General features: G+C 42.0%; 1 protein-coding gene and 1 long non-coding RNA gene across 10 annotated transcripts in view; one reads left to right on the plus strand and one right to left on the minus strand.

Moving 5' to 3' along the window:
- LOC118370284 (zinc finger protein 14-like) lies at nt 1-18,588 on the minus strand. 2 transcript variants are annotated; one of them, XM_035755238.2, is made up of 4 exons: nt 17,993-18,127; nt 15,896-16,028; nt 10,455-10,814; nt 1-1,293 (listed from the first exon to the last, which is right to left on the minus strand). In XM_035755238.2, exons 2-4 carry the CDS (start codon nt 15,960-15,962, stop codon nt 527-529), a joined length of 1,194 nt encoding a protein of 397 aa, XP_035611131.1. In that variant the 5' UTR covers nt 15,963-16,028; nt 17,993-18,127; the 3' UTR covers nt 1-526. The 2 variants fall into 2 exon arrangements, with proteins under 2 accessions (XP_035611131.1, XP_035611130.1); XM_035755237.2 differs by lacking the exon at nt 15,896-16,028 and having other exon boundaries at nt 17,993-18,588.
- LOC118370287 (uncharacterized) overlaps nt 17,367-22,112 on the plus strand; it is a 16,693-nt gene continuing 11,947 nt past the window's right edge. For all 8 annotated transcript variants that reach the window (XR_008095783.1, XR_008095785.1, XR_008095790.1 and 5 more), the window contains exons 1-2: nt 17,367-17,902; nt 18,048-18,150. This is a non-coding gene — a long non-coding RNA (uncharacterized LOC118370287). The remainder of the gene's footprint in view (nt 17,903-18,047; nt 18,151-22,112) is intronic.

A 22,112-nucleotide genomic window follows, 5' to 3' on the forward strand; every position in this document is an offset into this window, starting at 1 on the left:
TCCATTGAAATAAACAACTTTATTAAAACAAAGTTTATTTGCTGTATTGAGTCAATACATATGTGATGAGCCACTTCAATATTCTAACATGCAGCCATCAGTACAGATAGAAGATATCCTGTATGTCATTGTTAAACAATTGAATAAGAACTCCTGTTGTTTAGAAATCCAAGTGTGTGCTCTGTGCTAGATACAGTGGTGAGGACATCCTGAAGCCAGCAGTGTCCTGGAGGGTAGGTCCCTGAAAGTGAGAGCCAGATTCCTCTTAAAAAGCTGACACTGAGTGATGCTTCCCCCTCCACACACACAACTCAATTTGTTTTTTTGTCTAGTGCCAGAAAATAGAACATTAATTTAAAGTTGGATGTAACAAGAAATCCACAATGATAAAGTATAATTAGTTGTTTTCACTTCAGATTCACTTCAGGCTGAAGCTTTTGCTGCACTTATTGCAGTGATATTATGTATCCCGTTTGTGTGAGTGCTCATATGCAACTTCAAGCTTCCTTTATAACTAAAGCATTTGTCACATTCTTTGCACTGATGGAAGTTTCTCCCCTGTGTGAACGCTCTGATGACGTCTTAAATGGCTTAATGCCATGTAACTTTTCCTGCCTACAGGACAGCTGTATGTTCTCTGTCCTCTATGAACTTTCATATGCAATGTCAATTCTATCTTCTGGTTGAAAGCGTTGCCACAGTCTTCACACTGAAAAGATTTCTCCCCTGTGTGTATCCTTGTGTGTCTGTCCAAGTCACACTTCCGACTGAAACATTTGCCACAGTCTTTGCACTGATAAGATTTCTGTCCTGTGTGTATTCTCATATGCTGTTTCAGGTTACTCTTAACATTGAAACATCTACCACATTGTTTGCACTGATAAGGTTTCTCCCCAGTGTGTATCCTTGAATGGATGGTCAAGTGTCCCTTACGTGTGAAGCTGTTGCCACATTGTTTACACTGATATAGTTTCTCCATTGCAGCAGAGCAGTCTGGATGAACTGAGTGGGGCTGATCACTGGTTGGTTGTGCTACTCTGTAGTCCTCTCCATCAGGATCTGTTTTGATCTCCTCAATTATGATGATAGGTAGAGCGCTCCTCTCTACATCATCCACAGTTTGGTTTTGGTAAAGATGTGAGGGCTGAGGTGGGTCCTCCTGACTGAGTCTGAGCTCCTGTTGTTCCTCTTTAATCTGTGTGGGTTCTGGGTCATCCTGCCCCAGACTGGGGCTCCACTCCTGATCACAGTTCTGCTGCTCAGGGGGAATGACTAGAGTGAGTAGCTGGAAGTCTGGAGGGAAACAAATATATTCATTCAATAGTTTGTTTGTAAGGCCTCTTTGTGCTTAAAAACAAGAGGATTTGTTGAATGGTCTACTACACTAGCTACAGCATGATTCAACAGAGCAATGTTGGCCAACCAAAGTTATGTTCAGGGTACGCTATCCCAATATTAGACCTGTCATTCATTATTTCATGAATTAGTGACGAGGTCTTTGGGCATTTCATAGTGACTGCATTCGAGATAACTCATGGTCCAATGACCACTAGCAGCATGTGTCCCAAGTCCAAAGCTACAGTGCCTTCAGAAAGTATTCACACCCCTTGACAGATTTTGTTGTGTTACAGCTTGAATTTAAAATAGATTAAATTGAGATTGTGTCATTGGTCTACAAACAATACCCCATAATGTCAAAGTGGAATTATGTTTTGAGAAAAGTTTACAAATTAACTAAAAATGAAAAGCTGAAATGTCTCGAGTCAATTAGTATTCCACCTCTTTGTTATGGCATGCCTAAATAAGTTCAAGAGAAAAAATGTGCTGAGCTGTCATATGGAATTGTTTTAAGATGGTCATACTATATGGATCATTTAGCTATTTGATTTTTAATTGTAGGACCCCTTTAGGTATCAAAAAATACATACAATTATTTGATAAAATATTGATTTTGGCCTTTACTAATAAAGCCCATTGAAACGTATTGAATAACAGAAATAGCAGAAACCGCTTGCGTCGCTGACCAGTGAACAAAAAACTATTAAATCCAGATGGAAATAGGCTATGTAGAGCAAAACATTGGCATCCATATTAGATCATTATTTGAAGAGGGGGGTAGCATCTAAAAACGGGATTTAATAGTTTCTTGTTCACTGGTCAGCGATATGTTTTTCGCATTGTCATTATGGGGTATTGTGTGGAGATTGATGAGGATTAATTTTTTTTTTTAATAAGGCAGAAACATAACAAAATGTGGAAAACGTCAAGGGGTCTGAATACTTTCCTAATGCGCTGTAAATGTGTTTAGCTAATCGGGACTAGAGTGTAGATAGCTTCAGACGCGGGACAAATGGGTCTAATCAGAACTAGGATGTAGATAGCTTCAGACGCGAGACACGTGGGTCTACTATAGATACAGTCATTGGACCATGAGTTCTCAAATGCTTTCGTTATGGAATGCCCTTCAGACCTCAGCCAGCATATCCAAACCGCATGTTTACAGCTGCAGTAAATTTGGACAGGCTTCTGCGAGATATGTCTCGAAAAATGTATCTCAATCCAGGGTTGAGAAATGCGTTGTACTCCGAATTGTCATCCCTCCACGGGGTCTTAATCTATGCAGGAAGCCTGTCCGACCCTAGTGCAGCTGTAAACGAACATGTCTCATCTACTGGCTATTTAAACCTCGTCTTATTAGTTAATGAAATAAATAATTGATCCAAGGTATAATATTGGGCTAAGAGTGCGCATATCACAACGTGCCATCTGAATTATCTAGTCTAGTGACGTTAAATATACAAATTTCGTATCACAACTGAAGCTCGCTATACACACCAACTCTGTGTAACTTTATCTCTGGTTTGATAACCATGGCCAACAACCTCCGTAGACGCTCGTTCTCCTCTGCTGAACATAAAATGAGTTCCTGAAACTCTGCAACGGTCTTCTCTACGGCCCCGAATATCTCCACAGCAGCCGCGGATAAACGCTCGGCGACGAACACATTCAGCAACTGTAGTTTGGACATATTGGCGATCAAATAAATGTTGAAACTTCTGTCTGCTTTGGCCTAGCAGATCTAATCTATAACATATGTAAACAACGATGGACGGTGTGCTCCTTACACAACGCGATCGGTGAAAAACAGATTGCATTACTATAGCGCCACCTGCTGTCTTGGAGCATTTAATGGAAAACCAGTCAGTGGATCCTACCCCCGACACCAAATTTAGCTAAAATGTCTTCTTCTTCGTTTCTAGCAGACTATACTCTGAATTGCTAGTTTAGATTTCTAACTGTTGTCAGTCAGTATATTCTGTAACAACGAGACGTTTTTTTAATGCCTTTGCATGAAAAACCACCATGTCCCAGGAGGCACCAGTTGGTAGGAGGTCAAAGTTGACCCTAACCAGTAACACAGGGTTAGGGCCATGGGGTTGTATTCACAAAGGCCCCAATTCTAGGGGTTAGAAATCCAGGGCTTGAAAACGAGTGTCAATGTATGTCAATAACTAAAATGACCTCTTAAATCCGCACATCTGGAACCCTACACAGTCTCATTGAAGATCTTGATCCATTTTCTATCCTCTTTGGACTTAAACCCAATTATGATAAGTGTACCTTGTGTTAAAATACACATTTTTACATTACCTTGTAGTTTACCTATAAAATGGCCTGATGGTGAAGTAGACATACTTGATATTCATATCCTTAAAGATATCAATTAATTTACCACAAGAAATTTCAATAAAAAGTTAGCAAAAATAGACAAGATTCTGCAACCATTGAGAGGTATACCTGTATATTTATGGACAAATCACATTGATTAACTCGAGTCCAATCTCCATTTTACGGTCTAACTTATGGCGCAGCCTACTCCAGATGACATGTTGTTTTTAAATCATATGAGCCAAAAATATTGCTAATTAAAGGTGCCTATTCATATAAGGAATATGAGTTTGGGCGACTGAAATGATTAAACATGGCCGCGGGGAGATTCTGCAAAAAAAAACACATTTGAATACATTTAGATTTTGATACTCTTATGTAGGCGTCTTCACCAGCCATAAAATAACGCAATGTGTCACAACAGGTGTAAATATGTGTCATGGCAGTGTTACGACGATATTATGGACAGGTTATGACAAGTTATGTCAGCTGTTATGGCATATTTTGACATGAATATGACCGTGTCATAACGCGTTATGATGCTAGGTGTCAAGTAAAGTGTTACCCAAAAAATTGATGCAGGCTAATTCAATCGTTATGGTGCTGAGGCACAGACTGAGCCGTAACAGTTTGAACCAAACCCATGGCGCAATATTTAGAATTTTGTCGACAGACTAGAATACATCGAGAGAACGGGTTCAGAAAATAGGGATATGGATTTAAAAAAAAACACATTTAGATGGCGTTCTTTCATTTACCCCTATTTTCTGAACCATTTCTGAACTCGTTCTCTCAATGTATTCTAGTCTGTCGACAACATTCTAATTGAAGATACACTGTATTTAAAGGGATCACGGCTTAAGATAAATGACCTGAAAACCTTTCTGAATTAAAACTCAATGAGAACATCTGTTGGCCAGCGGATTTTAGTGGTTGAATTACATTTATTCAGCGCACACAAAATAATCACACCTGCAAAGCCCATTATGCACCTTCATATGGTAAGTCTGAATACCAACTACTGAGAAGGGCGTAAAAAAGGCATCATTTCCTAAATCGGAATCGGATCCGAAGCATCTGATTGGGAGTGCTGATCTAGTTTCGATTTTCAATTATAATGAATGGGCAGGGGCGAACTGATTCTAGATCGGCCCTCAGCTCAGACACTTTATGAAAACGGTTCAGGATAGGGTTGAGGGTAAGAGGCAAGAAATAGAACTGATAGAGGATGTATTAAACCTGCCTAATATGAACCATCACAGAAATCATGTTCAACAGCAAAAAAGAGCGTTTCATTATGACATCTATTGAAAAAACTACTTTATTAAAACAAATGATTTGCTGCATTATTAACTGTCAACACAGATGTGATAGAATCCTTCAATATTCTAACATGCAGCCGTTGGTACAAATAGAAGGTAGTGGCCCAAATATCCTGTGTGTCATTGTTAAACAATTGAATAAGAACTCCTATTTAGAAATCCAAATGTGTGCTCTGTGCTAGATACAGTGGTGAGGACTTCCTTCTTCTTTACACGAAACAACCAACGCATTAAAAACAAAAAACACAAATACAGAGAGAAAGTTTTCCTCAAATGATATGGTGAGGCCTTCCTGAAGCCAGTTGTGTCCTCCACTTTTTCCACATTTTGTTACATTGCAGCCTTATTCTAAAATCGAGTTTAAAAAAATAATTCTCAGCAAACTACACACAATACCCCATAATGACAAAGCAAAAACAGTTTAGAAAATGTTTGCAAATGTATTCAAAATATAAAACAGATACTGTATTCAGACCCTTTGCTATGAGACTGGGAATTGAGCTCGGGTGCATCCGGTTTCAATTGATCATCCTTGATGTTTCTACAACTTCTACAATTCAATTGATAGGACATGATTTGGAAAGGCACACACCTGTCTATATAAGATCCCACAGTTGACAGTGCATGTCAGAGCAAAAACCAAGCCATGAGGTAGAAGGAATTGTCCGTAGAGCTCCGAGAAAGGGTTGTGTCAAGGCACGGATCTAGGGAAGAATACTAAACATTTCTGCTCCATTGAAGGTCCTCAACAACACAGTGGCCTCCAGCATTCTTAAATGGAAGAAGTTTGGAACCACCAAGACTCTTCCTAGCGCTGGCCGCCCGACCAAACTGAGCAATCCGGGGAGGAGGGCTTTAGTCAGGGAGGTGACCAAGAACCCGATAGTCACTCTGTGGAGATGGGAGACCCTTCCAGAAGGACAACCATCTCTGCAGCACTCCACCAATTAGGCTTTTATGGTAGAGTGGTCAGACGGAAGCCACTCCTCAGTGAAAGGCACATGACAGCCTGCTTGGAGTTTGCCAAAAGGCACCTAAAAGACTATCAGACCATGAGAAACAAGAGTCTCAGGTCTGATGAAACCAAGATTGAAATCTTTGACCTGAATGCCAAGTGTCACATCTGGAGGAAACCTGGCACCATCCCTTCGGTGAAGCATGGTTGTGGGCAGCATCATGCTGTGGGGATGTTTTTCAGTGGCAGGGACTGGGAGACTAGTCAGGATCGAGGCAAAGCTGAACGGAGCAAAGTACAGAGAGATCCATTTGCTAAAATTTTGAAACAAATGTTTTTGCTTTGTCATTATGGGGTATTGTGTGTAGATTGATGAGGGGAAAAACAATGTAATCCATTTTAGAATAAGGCTGTAACATAACAACATGGGAAAAGTCTGAATACTGTCCGAATGCACTGTAGGTCTCTGAAAGTGAGAGCTAGTTTCAGCTAAGAAATCTAATACTGACTGAGGATTTTCACAACTCAATTTGTTTTGTCGTCAAGTGCCAGAAAACAGAACATAACATTACATTTACAAGTTGGATGTGAGAAGAAATCCACAACGACACAAAGTATAATGTTGTTTTCACTTTCACTTCAGGCTGAAGCTTTTGCTGTACTCACTGCAGTAATATAATGTATGCCCTTTAATGTGAGTGCTCATATGTGATGTATGGCTGTTTATAACAATATTAACAATATCTCTCTCATCATCACTCAATGCCTAGGTTTACCTCCACTGTATTCACATCCTACCATACCTTTGTCTGTACATTATACCTTAAAGCTATTTTATCGCCCCCAGAAACCTCCTTTTACTCTCTGTTCCGGACGTCCTAGACGACCAATTCTCATAGCTTTTAACCGTACCCTTATCCTACTCCTCCTCTGGTGATGTAGAGGTGAATCCAGGCCCTGCAGTGCCTAGCTCCACTCCCATTCCCCAGGCGCTCTCTTTTGATAACTTCTGTAACCATAATAGCCTTGGTTTCATGCATGTCAACATTAGAAGCCTCCTCCCCAAGTTTGTTTTATTCACTGCTTTAGCACACTCTGCCAACCCGGATGTCCTAGCAGTGTCTGAATCCTGGCTTAGGAAGACTACCAAAAACTCTGAAATCTCCATCCCTAACTACAACATTTTCAGACAAGATAGAACGGCCAAAGGGGGCGGTGTTGCAATCTACTGCAGAGATAGCCTGCAGAGTTCTGTCCTACTATCCAAGTCTGTACCCCAAAAAATGTTACTTCTACTTCTAAAAATCCACCTCTCTATAAACAAGTCTCTCACCGTTGCCGCCTGCTATAGACCACCCTCTGCCCCCAGCTGTGCTCTGGACACCATATGTGAACTGATTGCCCCCAATCTATCTTCAGAGCTCGTGCTGCTAGGTGACCTAAACTGGAACATGCTTAACACCCCGGCCATCCTACAATCTAAGCTTGATGCCCTCAATCTCACACAAATGATCAATGAATCTACCAGGCACCACCCCAAAGTCGTAAACACGGGCACCCTCATAGATATCATCCTAACCAACTTGCACTCTAAATACACCTCTGCTGTTTTCAACCAAGATCTCAGTGATCACTGCCTTATTGCCTGCATCCGTAATGGGTCAGCGGTCAAACAACCTCCACTCATCACTGTCAAACACTCCCTGAAACACTTCAGCGAGAAGGCCTTTCTAATCGACCTGGCCGGGGTATCCTGGAAGGATACTGACCTCATCCTGTCAATAGATGATGCCTGGTTATTTAAAGAAATAACCATCTTAAATAAGCATGCCCCATTCAAGAAATGCAGAACCAGGAACAGATATAGCCCTTGGTTCTCTCCAGACCCGACTGCCCTTAACCAACACAAAAACATCCTACGGCGTTCTGCATTAGCATCGAACAGGCCTCATGATATGCAACATTTCAGGGAAGATAGAAACCAATATACACAGGCAGTTAGAAAAGCCAAGGCTAGCTTTTTCAAGCAGAAATTTGCTTCCTGCAACACAAACTCAAAAAAGTTCTGGGACACCGTAAAGTCCATGGAGAATAAGAACCCTTCCTCCCAGCTGCCCACTGCACTGAGGATAGGAAACTATGTCACCACCGATAAATCCACTATAATTGAGAATTTCAACAGGCATTTTTCTACGGCTGGCCATGCTTTCCACCTGGCTACTCCTACCCCGGTCAACAGCACTGTACCCCCCACAGCAACTCGCCCAAGCCTTTCCCATTTCCCCTTCTCCCAAATCCAGTCAGCTGATGTTCTGAAAGAGCTGCAAATTCTGTACCCTACAAATCAGCCAGGCTCGACAATCTGGACCCTTTCTTTCTAAAATGATCTGCCAAAATTGTTGCAACCCCTATTACTAGCCTGTTCAACCTCTCTTTCGTGTCATCTAAGATTCCCAAAGATTGGAAAGCAGCTGCGGTCATCCCCCTCTTCAAAGGGAGGAACACTCTTGACCCAAACTGCTACAGACCTATATCTATCCTACCCTGCCTTTCTAAGGTCTTTGAAAGCCAAGTCAACAAACAGATTACCGACCATTTCGAATCCCACCGCACCTTCTCCGCTATGCAATCTGGTTTCAGAGCTGGTCATGGGTGCACCTCAGCCAAGGTCCTAAACGATATCTTAACCACCATCGAAAAGAATCAATACTGTGCAGCCGTATTCATTGACCTGGCCAAGGCTTTCAACTCTGTCAATCACCACATCCTCATCGGTAGACTCGATAGCCTTGGTTTCTCATTAGATTGCCTCGCCTGATTCACTAACTACTTCTCTGATGGAGTTCAGTGTCAAATCGGAGGTCCTTTTGTCCGGGCCTCTGGCAGTCTTTATGGGTGCTACATGGTTCAATTCTTGGGCCGACTCTCTTCTCTGTATACATCAATGATGTCGCTCTTGCTGCTGATGAGTCTCTGATCCACCTCTACGCAGACAACACCATTCTGTATACTTCTGGCCCTTCTTTGGACACTGTGTTAACAACCCTCCAGACGAGCTTCAATGCCATACAACCCTCCTTCCGTGGACTCCAACTGCTCTTAAATACAAGTAAAACCAAATGCATGCTCTTCAACTGATAGCTGCCTGCACCTGCCCACCCGTCCAGCATCACTACTCTGAACGGTTCTGACTTAGAATATGTGGACAACTACAAATACCTAGGTGTCTGGATAGACTGTAAACTCTCCTTCCAGACTCACATCAAACATCTTCAATCCAAAGTTAAATCTAGAATTGGCTTCCTATTTCGCAAACAAAGCATCCTTCACTCATGCTGCCAAACATACCCTCGTAAAACTGACCATCCATGTAATTTACAAAATAGCCTCAAATACCCTACTCAATAAATTGGATGCAGTCTATCACAGTGCCATCCATTTTGTCACCAAAGCCCCATATACTACTCTCCATTGCGACCGGTACGCTCCTGTTGGCTGGCCCTTGCTTCATACTCTTCGCCAAACCCACTGGCTCCATGTCATCTACAAGACCCTGCTAGGTAAAGTCCCCCCTTAGCTTGCTGGTTACCATAGCAGCACCCACCTGTAGCACACGCTCCAGCATGTATATCTCTCTGGTCCCCCCCCCAAAACCAATTCTTCCTTCGGCCGCTTCACCTTCCAGTTCTCTGCTGCCAATGACTGGAACGAACTACAAAGATCTCTGAAACTGGAAACACTTATCTCCCTCACTAGCTTTAAGCACCAGCTGTCAGAGCAGCTCACAGATTACTGCACCTGTACATAGCCCATCTATAATTTAGCCCAAACAACTACCTCTTCCCCTACTGTATGTATTTATTTTGCTCCTTTGCACTCCAGTATTTCTATTTCTATTTCGCACATTCTTCCACTGCAAATCTACCATTCCAGTGTTTTACTTTCTATATTGTATTTACTTCACCACCATGGCCTTTTTTTGCCTTTACCTCCCTTATCTCACCTCATTTGCTCACATCGTATATAGACTTATTTTTCTACTGTATTATTGACTGTATGTTTGTTTTACTCCATGTGTAACTCTGTGTTGTTGTATGTGTCGAACTGCTTTGCTTTATCTTGGCCAGGTCGCAATTGTAAATGATAACTTGTTCTCAACTTGCCTACCTGGTTAAATAAAGGTTAAATAAAAATGAATTAAAAAATAACCAAAGCTTTTGCCACATTATTTGCACTGGTTTTCTCCCGTGTGAACACACTGATGGAGTCTTAAATAGCTTTCCATTGATATGGATTCTCTCCTCTATGTATCCTTGCATGGCTGGTCAAGTTGCTCTTATGGTTAAATCTTTTGCCACATTGTTTGCACTGATAGGGATTCTCTCCTGTGTGTACCCTTGTGTGGATGGTCAAGTTGCTCTTCTGGTTAAACCTTTTTCCACATTGTTTGCACAGAAAAGGTTTCTCTCCTGTGTGTATCTTTAAATGCAAGGTCAAGTTTCCCTTACGTGTGAAGCTTTTGCCACATTGTTGACACCAATATGGTTTTTCCAGTGTAGCAGAGCAGTCTGGATGAACTGAGAGTGGCTGATCACTGGTTGGTTGTGGTACTCTGTAGTCCTCTACATCAGGTTCTATTTTGATCTCTTCAGTTATGATGATAGGTCGAGCGCTCCTCTCTCCATCATCCACAGTTTGGTTTTGGTAATGATGTGAGGGCTGAGGTGGGTCCTCCTGACTGAGTCTGAACTCCTGATGTTCCTCTTTAATCTGTGTGGGTTCTGGGACCTCCTGCCCCAGACTGGGGCTCCACTCCTGCTCACAGTTCTGCTGCTCAGGGGGAACAGAGGGAGTGAGTAGCTGGAAGTCTGGAAGGAAAAAAATATATTCAATCAATATTGACTTATCTTAATACAAAATCTGTACTTTTACTTGGAAGGCCTGTCTGTGCAAAAAAAACAAGATGATTTGTTGTCTTGTCTACACTGATGGGAAACATGAAAATGAGCTCCCTGAATTCCCTTTAATAATAATATATAATAATAATAATAATATATGCCATTTAGCTGACGCTTTTATCCAAAGCGACTTACAGTCATGTGTGCATACATTCTACGTATGGGTGGTCCCGGGAAACGAACCCACTACCCTGGCGTTACAAGCGCCATGCTCTACCAACTGAGCCACAGAAGGACCATCTTTAAGGGTGAAGGAGGCAGAGATTTCCAGGATAAGAGCTGTCCAGTGTTTCTTATGCCGATGCAGCCAAAAGAGTGAAAGAAAGTGCTAGTGGGTCGGTTGCCATGGCGGAGACACCATAGTCTAGTCCTGTGGGTGCCGTTCGCCAGGTGCAGGGTCCAGATACCCTCGTTGTGAAAAAGGTGGACTTTGGCATTTATCGCTATGGTTATAAACTGCACTGCTGGAGTGGATAAGAACTCATGATTGATCGATATCATATCTGCAGCTGAACACCTCTTAGGATTGAATGATGTCATGGACGAGGGGCTACACAGAGTACTGGCTGGAGACCTGGTTCTGAGTGCATTTTGGATGACTGACGCTGTCTGCCCTAAAATCCCACTTTAGAAGAAGACTGGTCTTGCTTTGTTCATAACCAAATGGGAAGATGATATTTACCACATACGACAGGGAAAAACGTCCCTTCAACTGGTAAATACTAGTTGGAAACTCATCTATCGTCCCAAGCTCCGACTTATCCCACATGCTGAACCTGATGTCACACATTAAGATAATCATCTTGAGAATGGCATTTTTGGCCAGTAAATGCAACAAAACATTATTTATAAAATCTATGAATATGGTTTTTACACCATTTGTTTGTGAGCATGATAACTGTAATTTTAGATTATGGTTGAAGCAGCTTGTTTGCCACTGGCCAATCTGCATTTCTCAACGAGTTCAAAGCATGTGAATGCATCCAACTCGTATTTACGACTCCACAGCTGGTAATTAACACTTTCCCACTTGGCTATGAACGCAGCATCTACACCAGCGAAGGTGTAGAAACCGAGACACCTCATAGGCTCATATTATCTGGTTGCCGCATAAGTAAACCAGACTCATTTATAATGTTACTTAAATTTCACAACAATTAAATTTGTGCGTACATACATACGCATGTTTACGGTTATAAAATCAGACCCATCCTGAAACTGTGCACTCGTGGATGAGCATTAAAACTCTGCCTGAAAGACGCTTATCGTTCACCTTTTATGGTCACAATAACGCCCTTATTTGCTGTATACTTTTAATGTATTTGAATTAGGCCGAAGCATGTTTCTAAAGGATATAGAAATAGTGAACTTGATCAAATGTCTTTGGAGGGGATGGCACAATGTTAAACTTACTGTACAATTGCAAATGGCTGTGGACCTGTAAACAGATTGTTTGAATTTAATAGGGCATGTTTTGCATTAACTTTTTCTCAAACCTACGCTGCACTCACTGCCCGTGAATTTTTAAACAGTGTCTACTCACAGTGGTATCCATACACCTCAATGCAAAATATCAACTGTCTGTTCACCTGTTAAATTCGACTTTGTTATAAACCAGCTTCCTTTCTGATGTATAGAGCAAAATACTTGAAATAATAGCGTATCTAATAGGCCCAATTAAATGAGACGCGCATGGTAATTTGTTGCATATAGGCTATGGCTACTTCAGGAATATGAACCCAGCATGCCCAGAAAAGGTGAAAAAATTATTCTACAATGGTTATGAAAAGTTGTGTATAAATCCAATATTGTCTACTGAAGAAATGTTAAATTAGAGTATTCAGATGTAAACTATAGAAGTAACCTACACCTTAATAACCTGCGCTCCACATCAGATGGCATACTGCAAAATACCGCAAAATACTGTAGCTTATCTATTGACTGCTGTGAAGTGGGTCTCATTAAACTAGAGACGGAACTAAAGGTATCACTGTTGTAGGACTATAGGCTACCTCGTGAGTATGAAACCAAAGTAGAGGATTTTATTATGCAATTAAATAAATAATAGCCTAGGAAATATACTTATTTCTAATTATTTTAAAATGCAAAGATAAACAAATTAGACTTCCTCTCCTCACCAATCCTCAATCCTCCTCAGCAAATTATTGCATCTTGATATTAACCTGTTTGTTATGAATAAGCCATCCATCATATGCCCCTTTTTCACAAAATACTAATCTAGTTGCAATGCAATACTTCAACCACTAGAAAATGTGCGTGTGCATTAGAGGTCGACCGATTATGATTTTTCAACACCGATACCGATTCTTGGAGGACCAAAAAAAAAAAGCTGATACCGATTAATCGGCAATTTTTTTTTTTTTGTATATTTATTTGTTATAATGACAATTACAACAATACTGAATGAACACTTATTTTAACTTAATATAATACATCAATAAAATCTATTTAGCCTCAAATAAATAATTAAACACGTTCAATTTGGTTTAAATAATGCAAAAACAAAGTGTTTGAGAAGAAAGTAAAAGTGCAATATGTGCCATGTAAGAAAGCTAACGTTTAAGTTCCTTGCTCAGAACATGAGAACATATGAAAGCTGGTGGTATCTATTAACATGAGTCTTCAATATTCCCAGGTAAGAAGTTTTAGGTTGTAGTTATTATAGGAATTACAGGACTATTTCTCTCTATACCATTTGTACTTCATTAACCTTTGACTATTGGATGTTCTTATAGGCACTTTAGTATTGCCAGTGTAACAGTATAGCTTCCGTCCCTCTCCTCGCTCCTACCTGGGCTCGAACCAGGAACACATCGACAACAGCCAGCCTCGAAGCAGCGTTACCCATCGCTCCACAAAAGCCGCTCCAAGTCTCAGAGCGAGTGACATTTGAAACGCTATTAGCGCGCACCCCACTAACTAGCTAGCCATTTCACATTGGTTACACCAGCCTAATCTTGGGAGTTGATAGGCTTGAAGTCATAAACAGCACAATGCTTGAAGCACAACAAAGAGCTGCTGGCAAAATGCACAAAGGTGCTATTTGAATGAATGCTTACGAGCCTGCTGCTGCCTACCACCGCTCACACAGACTGCTCTATCAAATCATAGACTTAGTTATAACATAATAACACACAGAAATACGAGCCTTAGGTCATTAATATGGTAGAATCCGGAAACTATCATCTCGAAAACAAGACGTTTATTCTTTCAGTGAAATACGGAACCGTTACGTATTTTATCTAACGGGTGGTATCTATAAGTCTAAATATTCCTGTTACATTGCACAACCTTCAATGTTATGTCATAATTACGTAAAATTCTGGCAAATTAGGCGGCCCAAACTGTTGCATATACACTGACTCTGCGTGCAATGAACGCAAGAGAAGTGACACAATTTCACCTGGTGAATATTGCCTGCTAACCTGGATTTCTTTTAGCTAAATATGCAGGTTTAAAAATATATATTTCTGTGTATTGATTTTAAGAAAGGCATTAATGTTTATGGTTAGGTACACATTGGAGCAACGATACGCACCGCATCGATTATATGCAACGCAGGACACGCTAGATAAACTAGTAATATCCTCAATCGTGTGTAGTTAACTAGTGATTATGATTGATTGTTTTTTATAAGATAAGTTTAATGCTAGCTAGCAACTTACCTTGGCTTACTGCATTCGTGTAACAGGCAGGCTAATTGTGGAGTGCAATGTAATCAGGTGGTTAGAGCGTTGGGCTAGTTAACTGTAAGGTTGCAAGATTGAATCCCTCGAGCTGACAAGGTAAAAATCTGTCGTTCTGCCCCTGAACGAGGCAGTTAACCCACCGTTCCAAGGCTGTCATTGAAAATAAGAATGTGTTCTTTAACTGACTTGCCTAGTTAAATAAAGATTAAATAAAGGTGTAAAATATATATGTATATATATATATATTTTAAATCGGCCAAATCGGTGTCCAAAACTTGAAATCGGCCATTCCGATTAATCGGTCGACCTCTATGGTCTAAAGTTTGCGGGAATGTGAGCACATTTTCACATCAACTTCAGTTTTTATAAATGCCAACTTTTACCTGCGATTTATAAATGAGGCCCCAGATCCAGCTGCTATCGCAAAGGTGACTATGAAAGAGCCATAGGGTCTGACCGAATCTGATAGACAAAAAGATGATAAAACAATTGCAAATTGCTGTGGACCTGTAAACAGATCTTTTGAATTGAATAGGGCCTGTTTTGCGTTGACTTTTTCTCAAACCTATGGTGCACTGCCCACGAATTCTAAAACAGTTTCTACTCAGAGTGGTAGCCATTTATGCAGTCACTTCATCCCTACACACATGTACAAATTACCTCGACTAACCTGTACCCCTGCACATTGACTCGGTACCGGTACCCCCTGTATAAAGCCTCGTTATTGTTATTTTATTGTGTTACTTTTACATTTTTTAAAAACTTTAGTTTATTTGGGAAATATGTTCTTAACTCTTCTTGAACTGCACTGTTGGGAGAAGGGCTTGAAAGTTAGCATTTCGCGGTAAAGTCTGCACATGTTGTATTCGGTGTATGTGACAAATAAAGTTTGATTTGATTTGATACACACTTCAATGCAAAAGATAAACTGTATGTTCAGCTGATATCACATTGGTGACTATGAGACAGCCATAGGATCTGATTGGATATTACTGATTCTCCCCACACACAGTAACTGGAGTAGATTTGGGGCGATATGAGAAGCTCAAATTTGAGTTTTTCCCAAATCTGTAGAAAAACTACTTTGTTTGCTAGTTTTTAAAGCGCCTGTGGCAGTTCATCTGCCTGGGTTGCATTCAGTACATAAAAACTTAGAAATAATGTTCAATTGAACGGATAAGGTTGGGTTGTGGGTTCAAAGAACGTACAAGACAAACCGTTCCGCAACATAGCAAACTTTCAAACAAATTGAACACACCCCTGGTCGCTAGGCAGTATTACCTGATACATATGTGTAAACACGAGGGGATTCGATGCTCCTGGTGTACCGGGTTAGCGTTGACTGCATTTGTTTTGGAACCGGGCTGCCTCCCGGTTGTGAGCCAGGTGCTCCGTTCTGGCCGATGAATAAAGCCTACATCGTAGAATAATAGCGAAGACATCAATACTATGAAATAACACATATGGAATAATGTAGTAACCAAAAATGTGTTAAACAAATCTAAATATATTTTAGATTCTTCAAAGTAGCCACCCTTTGCCTTGATGACAGCTTTGCACACTCTTGGCATTCTCTCAACCAGCTTCACCTGGAATGCTTTTCCAACAGTCTTGAAGGAGTTCCTACATATGCTGAGCACTTGTTGGCTGCTTTTCCTCCACTCTGTGGTACAACTCATTCCAAACCATCTCAACTGGGTTGAGGTCAGTTGATTGTGGAGGCCAGGTCATCTGATGCAGCACTCCATCACTCTCCTTCTTGGTAAAATAGCCCTTACACAGCCTGGAGGTGTGTTGCATTATTGTCCTGTTGAAAAACAAATGAGTCCCACGAAGCACAAACCAGATGGGATGGCGTATCACTGTGGTAGCCATGCTGGTTGCCTTGAATTCTAAATAAGTATATATGCCATTTAGCAGACGCTTTTATCCAAAGCGACTTACAGTCATGTGTGCATACATTCTACGTATGGGTGGTCCCGGGAATCGAACCCACTACCCTGGCGTTACAAGCGCCATGCTCTACCAACTGTGCTACAGAAGGTCACCGACAGGGTCACACCTCTTTCATGCTTCACGGTGGGAATCACATATGCAGAGATCATCTACCTTTAGTAGTGGTTTCTTTGTAGCAATTCAATCATGAAGGCCTGATTCACGCAGTCTCCTCTGAACAGTTGGTGTTAATATGTGTCTGTTACTTGAACTCTGTGAAGCATTTATTTGGACTGGTAACTGTAATGAACTTATCCTCTGCAGCAGAGGGAACACTGGGCCTTCCTTTCCTGTGGCAGTCCTCCTGCTAGCCAGTTTCATCATAACGCTTGATTGTTTTTGCGACTGCACTAGTTGTTGACATTTTCCACATTTACTGACCTTCATTTCACATCTTAAAGTAATGATGGACTGTCGTTTGTCTTTGCACTGTTTTTCCATAATATGGACTTGGTCTCTTACCAAATAGGGCTATCTTCTGTATACCCCCCTACCTTGTCACGTCACAACACAACCAATTGTCTCAAACGCATTAAGATGGAAGTAAATTCCACAAATGAACTTTTAACAATTCACACCTGTTAATTGAAATGCATTTCAGGTGACTCCCTCATGAAGCTGGTTGAGAGAATGCCAAGAGTGTGCAAAGCTGTCATAAAGGCAAAGGGTGGCTACTTTGAAGAATTTCAAATATATTTTGATTTGCTTAATACTTTTTTTGGTTACTACATGATTCCATATGTGTAATTTCACAATGTAGAAAATAGTAAAAATTAAAGAAAAACCCTTGAATGTGTAGGTGTCTCCAAACTTTTGACTGGTACTTCATATTTCATGGTGAAGAGATGTTGAATGTTCCTGAATGATGCGCCATGATCAATTTTTGACAATATGACCGAGCCGCGCAGATTACCATTCGATTTGAGTAGCCCGGGCTAGCGGTTCAACCCGGGCAGGTTAATCCAATTCTCTCAGTCAGAAATCGCAAAAAAGTCGTCCATCACCATATGGTAACCGCCCTCTGGCCACCATAATCCTAACTTTTTCAACTATTCGTTCCGTTTCCGTTAAATTCAACGTTGCACCCCTTTCTGTCTACACTACAGTACGTGATTCAATGAAGCAACGTTGGCACACCAGGGGTGTATATCTTACGCTGATTCTGTTGCAAAACGTTTCTTAGACGGAAGCAAACGGAACAAAACGGAAAGGAATCTACCTGAATTTGTTTAATATAAATTCAAATGTTGCATCTGTTTGCACTAATGATTACTCCCCAAAGTTGCGGCCAGGGTGAGAATTGCACAACGTGCCACATAAAGTGTCTAGTACCATTATTCTACAAGTAAAATATAGTTAGTTATACGTTAACTCGCTACAGACCTGTTCTGTATAACTGTATCTCTGATTTGATAATCATGTCCATCTCCCTCCGTAGACGCTCGTTCTCCTTTGCTGAACGGAAGATTTCTTCCCGATACTCTGCTATAGTCTTCTCTACGGCCCCGAATATCTCCACAGCAGCCGCCGACAAACGCTCGGTAAGGAACACATTCAGCAACTGTAGTTTGGACATATTGGCGAGGACAATGAAAGTCTAACTGTTTGTTTTATCAAATAAATGTTGAAACATCTGTCTGCTTCAGCCTAGCGGGTTTACGCTACCTAGTAGATACCTTTGTAAACAACAATGTCACGTGCTGTGTTTTCTATTCATCAACCGCGAACGGTGTAAGACTGCATTACATTAGCGCCACTTGCTGGCTTGGAGCACGTCAAACCACGTTCGGAGGCCGTCAATGAACTGAGAGAAGTTTGAGCTGAATTTGCCATCCAGGCAAGCAACTAGAGCATGTCGTCAAAACGGAGAACAGGCGTGTGTGCTCTGTTGTAGACAGCCGCGAGGACTTCCTGTAGCCAGCAGTATCCTGGAGGGTAAGGTCCCTGAGTCAGAGCTAGATTCAGTTTACAGACTTCAGGTTAAGCTTTTATGTAACCCCTTTTGTGAGTGATCATATAAGACTTAGTTTCCTTTCAAACTAAAGTATTTGCCACATGGTTTGCACTGGTAAGAGATCTCCCCTGTGAAACACGCTGATGACATCTTAGATACACTATATATACATGAGTATATGGACACCCCTTCAAATGAGTGGATTTGGCTGTTTCAGCCATACCCATTGCTGACAGGTGTATAAAATCGAGCACAAAGCCATGCAATCTCCATAGACACACATTGGCAGTAGAATGACCTTACTGAAGAGCTCATAGGATGACACCTTTCCAACAAATATCTGCCCTGCTAGAGCTGCCCCAGTCTATTGAAAGTGCTGTTATTGTGAAGTGGAAACATATAGGAGCAACAAAGACTCAGCCGCCAAGTGGTAGGCCACACAAGCTCACAGAATGGGACCGCCGAGTGGTAGGCCACACAAGCTCACAGAACGGGACCGCCGAGTGGTAGGCCACACAAGCTCACAGAACGGGACCGCCGAGTGGTAGGCCACACAAGCTCACAGAATGGGACCGCCGAGTGGTAGGCCACACAAGCTCACAGAACGGGACTGCCGAGTGGTAGGCCACACAAGCTCACAGAACGGGACCGCCGAGTGGTAGGCCACACAAGCTCACAGAACGGGACCGCCGAGTGGTAGGCCACACAAGCTCACAGAACGGGACCGCCGAGTGGTAGGCCACACAAGCTCACAGAACGGGACCGCCGAGTGGTGGGCCACACAAGCTCACAGAACCGGACCGCCGAGTGGTAGGCCACACAAGCTCACAGAACCGAACCGTCGAGTTGTAGGCCACACAAGCCCACAGAACGGGACCGCCGAGTGGTAGGCCACACAAGCTCACAGAACGGGACCGCCGAGTGGTAGGCCACACAAGCTCACAGAACCGGACCGCCGAGTGGTAGGCCACACAAGCTCACAGAACCGGACCGCCGAGTGGTAGGCCACACAAGCTCACAGAACTGAACCGTCGAGTGGTAGGCCACACAAGCCCACAGAACGGGACCGCCGAGTGGTAGGCCACACAAGCTCACAGAACGGGACCGCCGAGTGGTAGGCCACACAAGCTCACAGAACCGGACCGCCGAGTGGTAGGCCACACAAGCTCACAGAACCGGACCGCCGAGTGGTAGGCCACACAAGCTCACAGAACTGAACCGCCGAGTGGTAGGCCACACAAGCCCACAGAACGGGACCGCCGAGGGGTAGGCCACACAAGCTCACAGAACGGGACCGCCGAGTGGTAGGCCACACAAGCTCACAGAACCGGACCGCCGAGGGCTAAAGCGCGTAACGCATACAAATAATCTGTCCACAGTTGCAACACTCACTACCGAGTTCCAAACTGCCTCTGGAGCTTCATGAAAAGGGTTTCCATGGCCGAGCAGTCGCACACAAGCCTAAGATCACCATGCGCAATGCCGCCATTGGAGTTTGGACCAGTGGAAACGCATTCTCTGGAGTGATGAATCGCACTTCACTATCTGGAAGTCTTAAGGACGAATCTGGGTTTGGTGGATGCCAGTAGAATGCTGCCTGCCCCAATGTATAGTGCCAACTGTAAAGTTTAGTGGAGGAATAATGGTGTGGGGCTGTTTTTCATGGTTCGGGCTAGGCCCCTTAGTTCCAGTGAAGGGAAATCTTAACGCTACAGCATACAATGATATTCTAGACGATTCTATGCTTCCAAATTTGTGGCAACAATTTAGGGAAGGCCCTTTCCTATTTCAGCACGACAATGCCCCCGTGCACAAAGCGAGGTCCGTACATAGTTTTTTATATTTTCTGGGTCAAGGTTTGGCTTTTTCAAGAGAGGCTTTATTACTGCCACTTTTAGTGAGTTTGGTACACATCCAGTGGATAGAGAGCCGTTTATTATGTTCAACATAGGAGGGCCAAGCACAGGAAGCAGCTCTTTCAGTAGTTTAGTTGGAATAGGGTCCAGTATGCAGCTTGAAGGTTTAGAGGCCATGATTATTTTCATCATTGTGTCAAGAGATATAGTACTAAAACACTTGAGCGTCTCTCTTGATCCTAGGTCCTGGCAGAGTTGTGCAGACTCAGGACAACTGAGGTTTGGAGGAATACGCAGGTTTAAAGAGGAGTCTGTAATTTGCTTTCTAATCATCAGAATCTTTTCCTCAAAGAAGTTCATGAATTTATCACTGCTAAAGTGAAAGTCATCCTCTCTTGGGGAATGCTGCTTTTTAGTTAGCTTTGCGACAGTATCAAAAAGGAATTTCGGATTGTTCTTATTTTCCTCAATTAAGTTAGAAAAATAGGATGATCGAGCAGCAGTAAGGGCTCTTCGGTACTGCACGGTACCGTCTTTCCAAGCTAGTCGGAAGACTTCCAGTTTGGTGTGGCGCCATTTCCGTTCCAATTTTCTGGAAGCTTGCTTCAGAGCTCAGGTATTTTCTGTGTACCAGGGAGCTAGTTTCTTATGAGAAATGTTTTTAGTTTTTAGGGGTGCAACTGCATCTAGGGTATTGCGCAAGGTTAAATCGAGATCCTCAGTTAGGTGGTTAACTGATTTTTGTCCTCTGGCGTCCTTGGGTAGGCAGAGGGAGTCTGGAAGGGCATCAAGGAATCTTTGTGTTGTCTGTGAATTTATAGCACGACTTTTGATGGTCCTTGGTTGGGGTCTGAGCAGATTATTTGTTGCAATTGCAAACGTAATAAAATGGTGGTCCGATAGTCCAGGATTATGAGGAAAAACATTAAGATCCACAACATTTATTCCATGGGACAAAACTAGTGTGAGCCATATGTTTTAATGAATGATGGAGCCAAGTTGACCTTTTTGTCCAAAATTTAATTTAAGGTGCTCCAAAGCTTTTTACTATTATTCTTTATATACTTTTGTCTGTGTTTCATAGTATGGTTTCTTGTTTAAATTCTGTTCAGTAATATGATTTCTCAATTTGCAGTATGTTTGCCAATCGGTTGTGCAGCCAGATTTATTTGCCATTACTTTTGGCTCATCGCTCTCAACCCTACAATTTTTTAATTCTTCACTCAAACTCCAGGGATTTAACAGTTTTTACAGTCATTGTCTTAATGGGTTATTGCTTATTAGTAACTGGAATAAGCAATTTTATAAATATGTCAAGTGGAGCGTCTGGTTGCTCCTCATTAAACACCACAGACCAGCAAATGTTATTTACATCATCAACATAAGAATCACTACACATTGTATGACCTCATACACTACTAGGCACAGCCTTTGAAATGTTGGTTTTCCTAGATATGGCTACTTTATTGTGATCACTACATCCAATGGATTTCAATACTGCTTTAAAGCAAATTTCTACAGCTTTAGTAAAGATGTGATCAATATATGTTGACGATTTCATTCCTGTGCTGTTTGTAACTACCCTGGTAGGTTGACTGATAATCTGAACCAGGCTGCAAGCACTGGTTAGTTTGAAGCTTTTTCTTGAGTGAGCAACTTAATGAAAGCAAGTCAATATTTAAATTACCCAGAA

Source organism: Oncorhynchus keta, chromosome 37, assembly GCF_023373465.1.
Source record: "Oncorhynchus keta strain PuntledgeMale-10-30-2019 chromosome 37, Oket_V2, whole genome shotgun sequence".
NCBI lineage: Eukaryota > Metazoa > Chordata > Actinopteri > Salmoniformes > Salmonidae > Oncorhynchus > Oncorhynchus keta.

Bases quoted from the DNA above. Each gene is read 5' to 3' on its own strand.
- LOC118370284 (XM_035755237.2), bottom strand. From the start codon at position 18,185: ATGTCCAAACTACAGTTGCTGAATGTGTTCCTTACCGAGCGTTTGTCG. The intron at 10,815-17,992 runs GTCTGTAGCGAG...TTTTCCTTCCAG, and splicing joins GATACAGTTATACAGAACAG to ACTTCCAGCTACTCACTCCC. The intron at 1,294-10,454 runs GTAAGGGAAACT...GTTTCCCTCCAG, and splicing joins ATGTGGCAAAAGCTTCACAC to ACTTCCAGCTACTCACTCTA.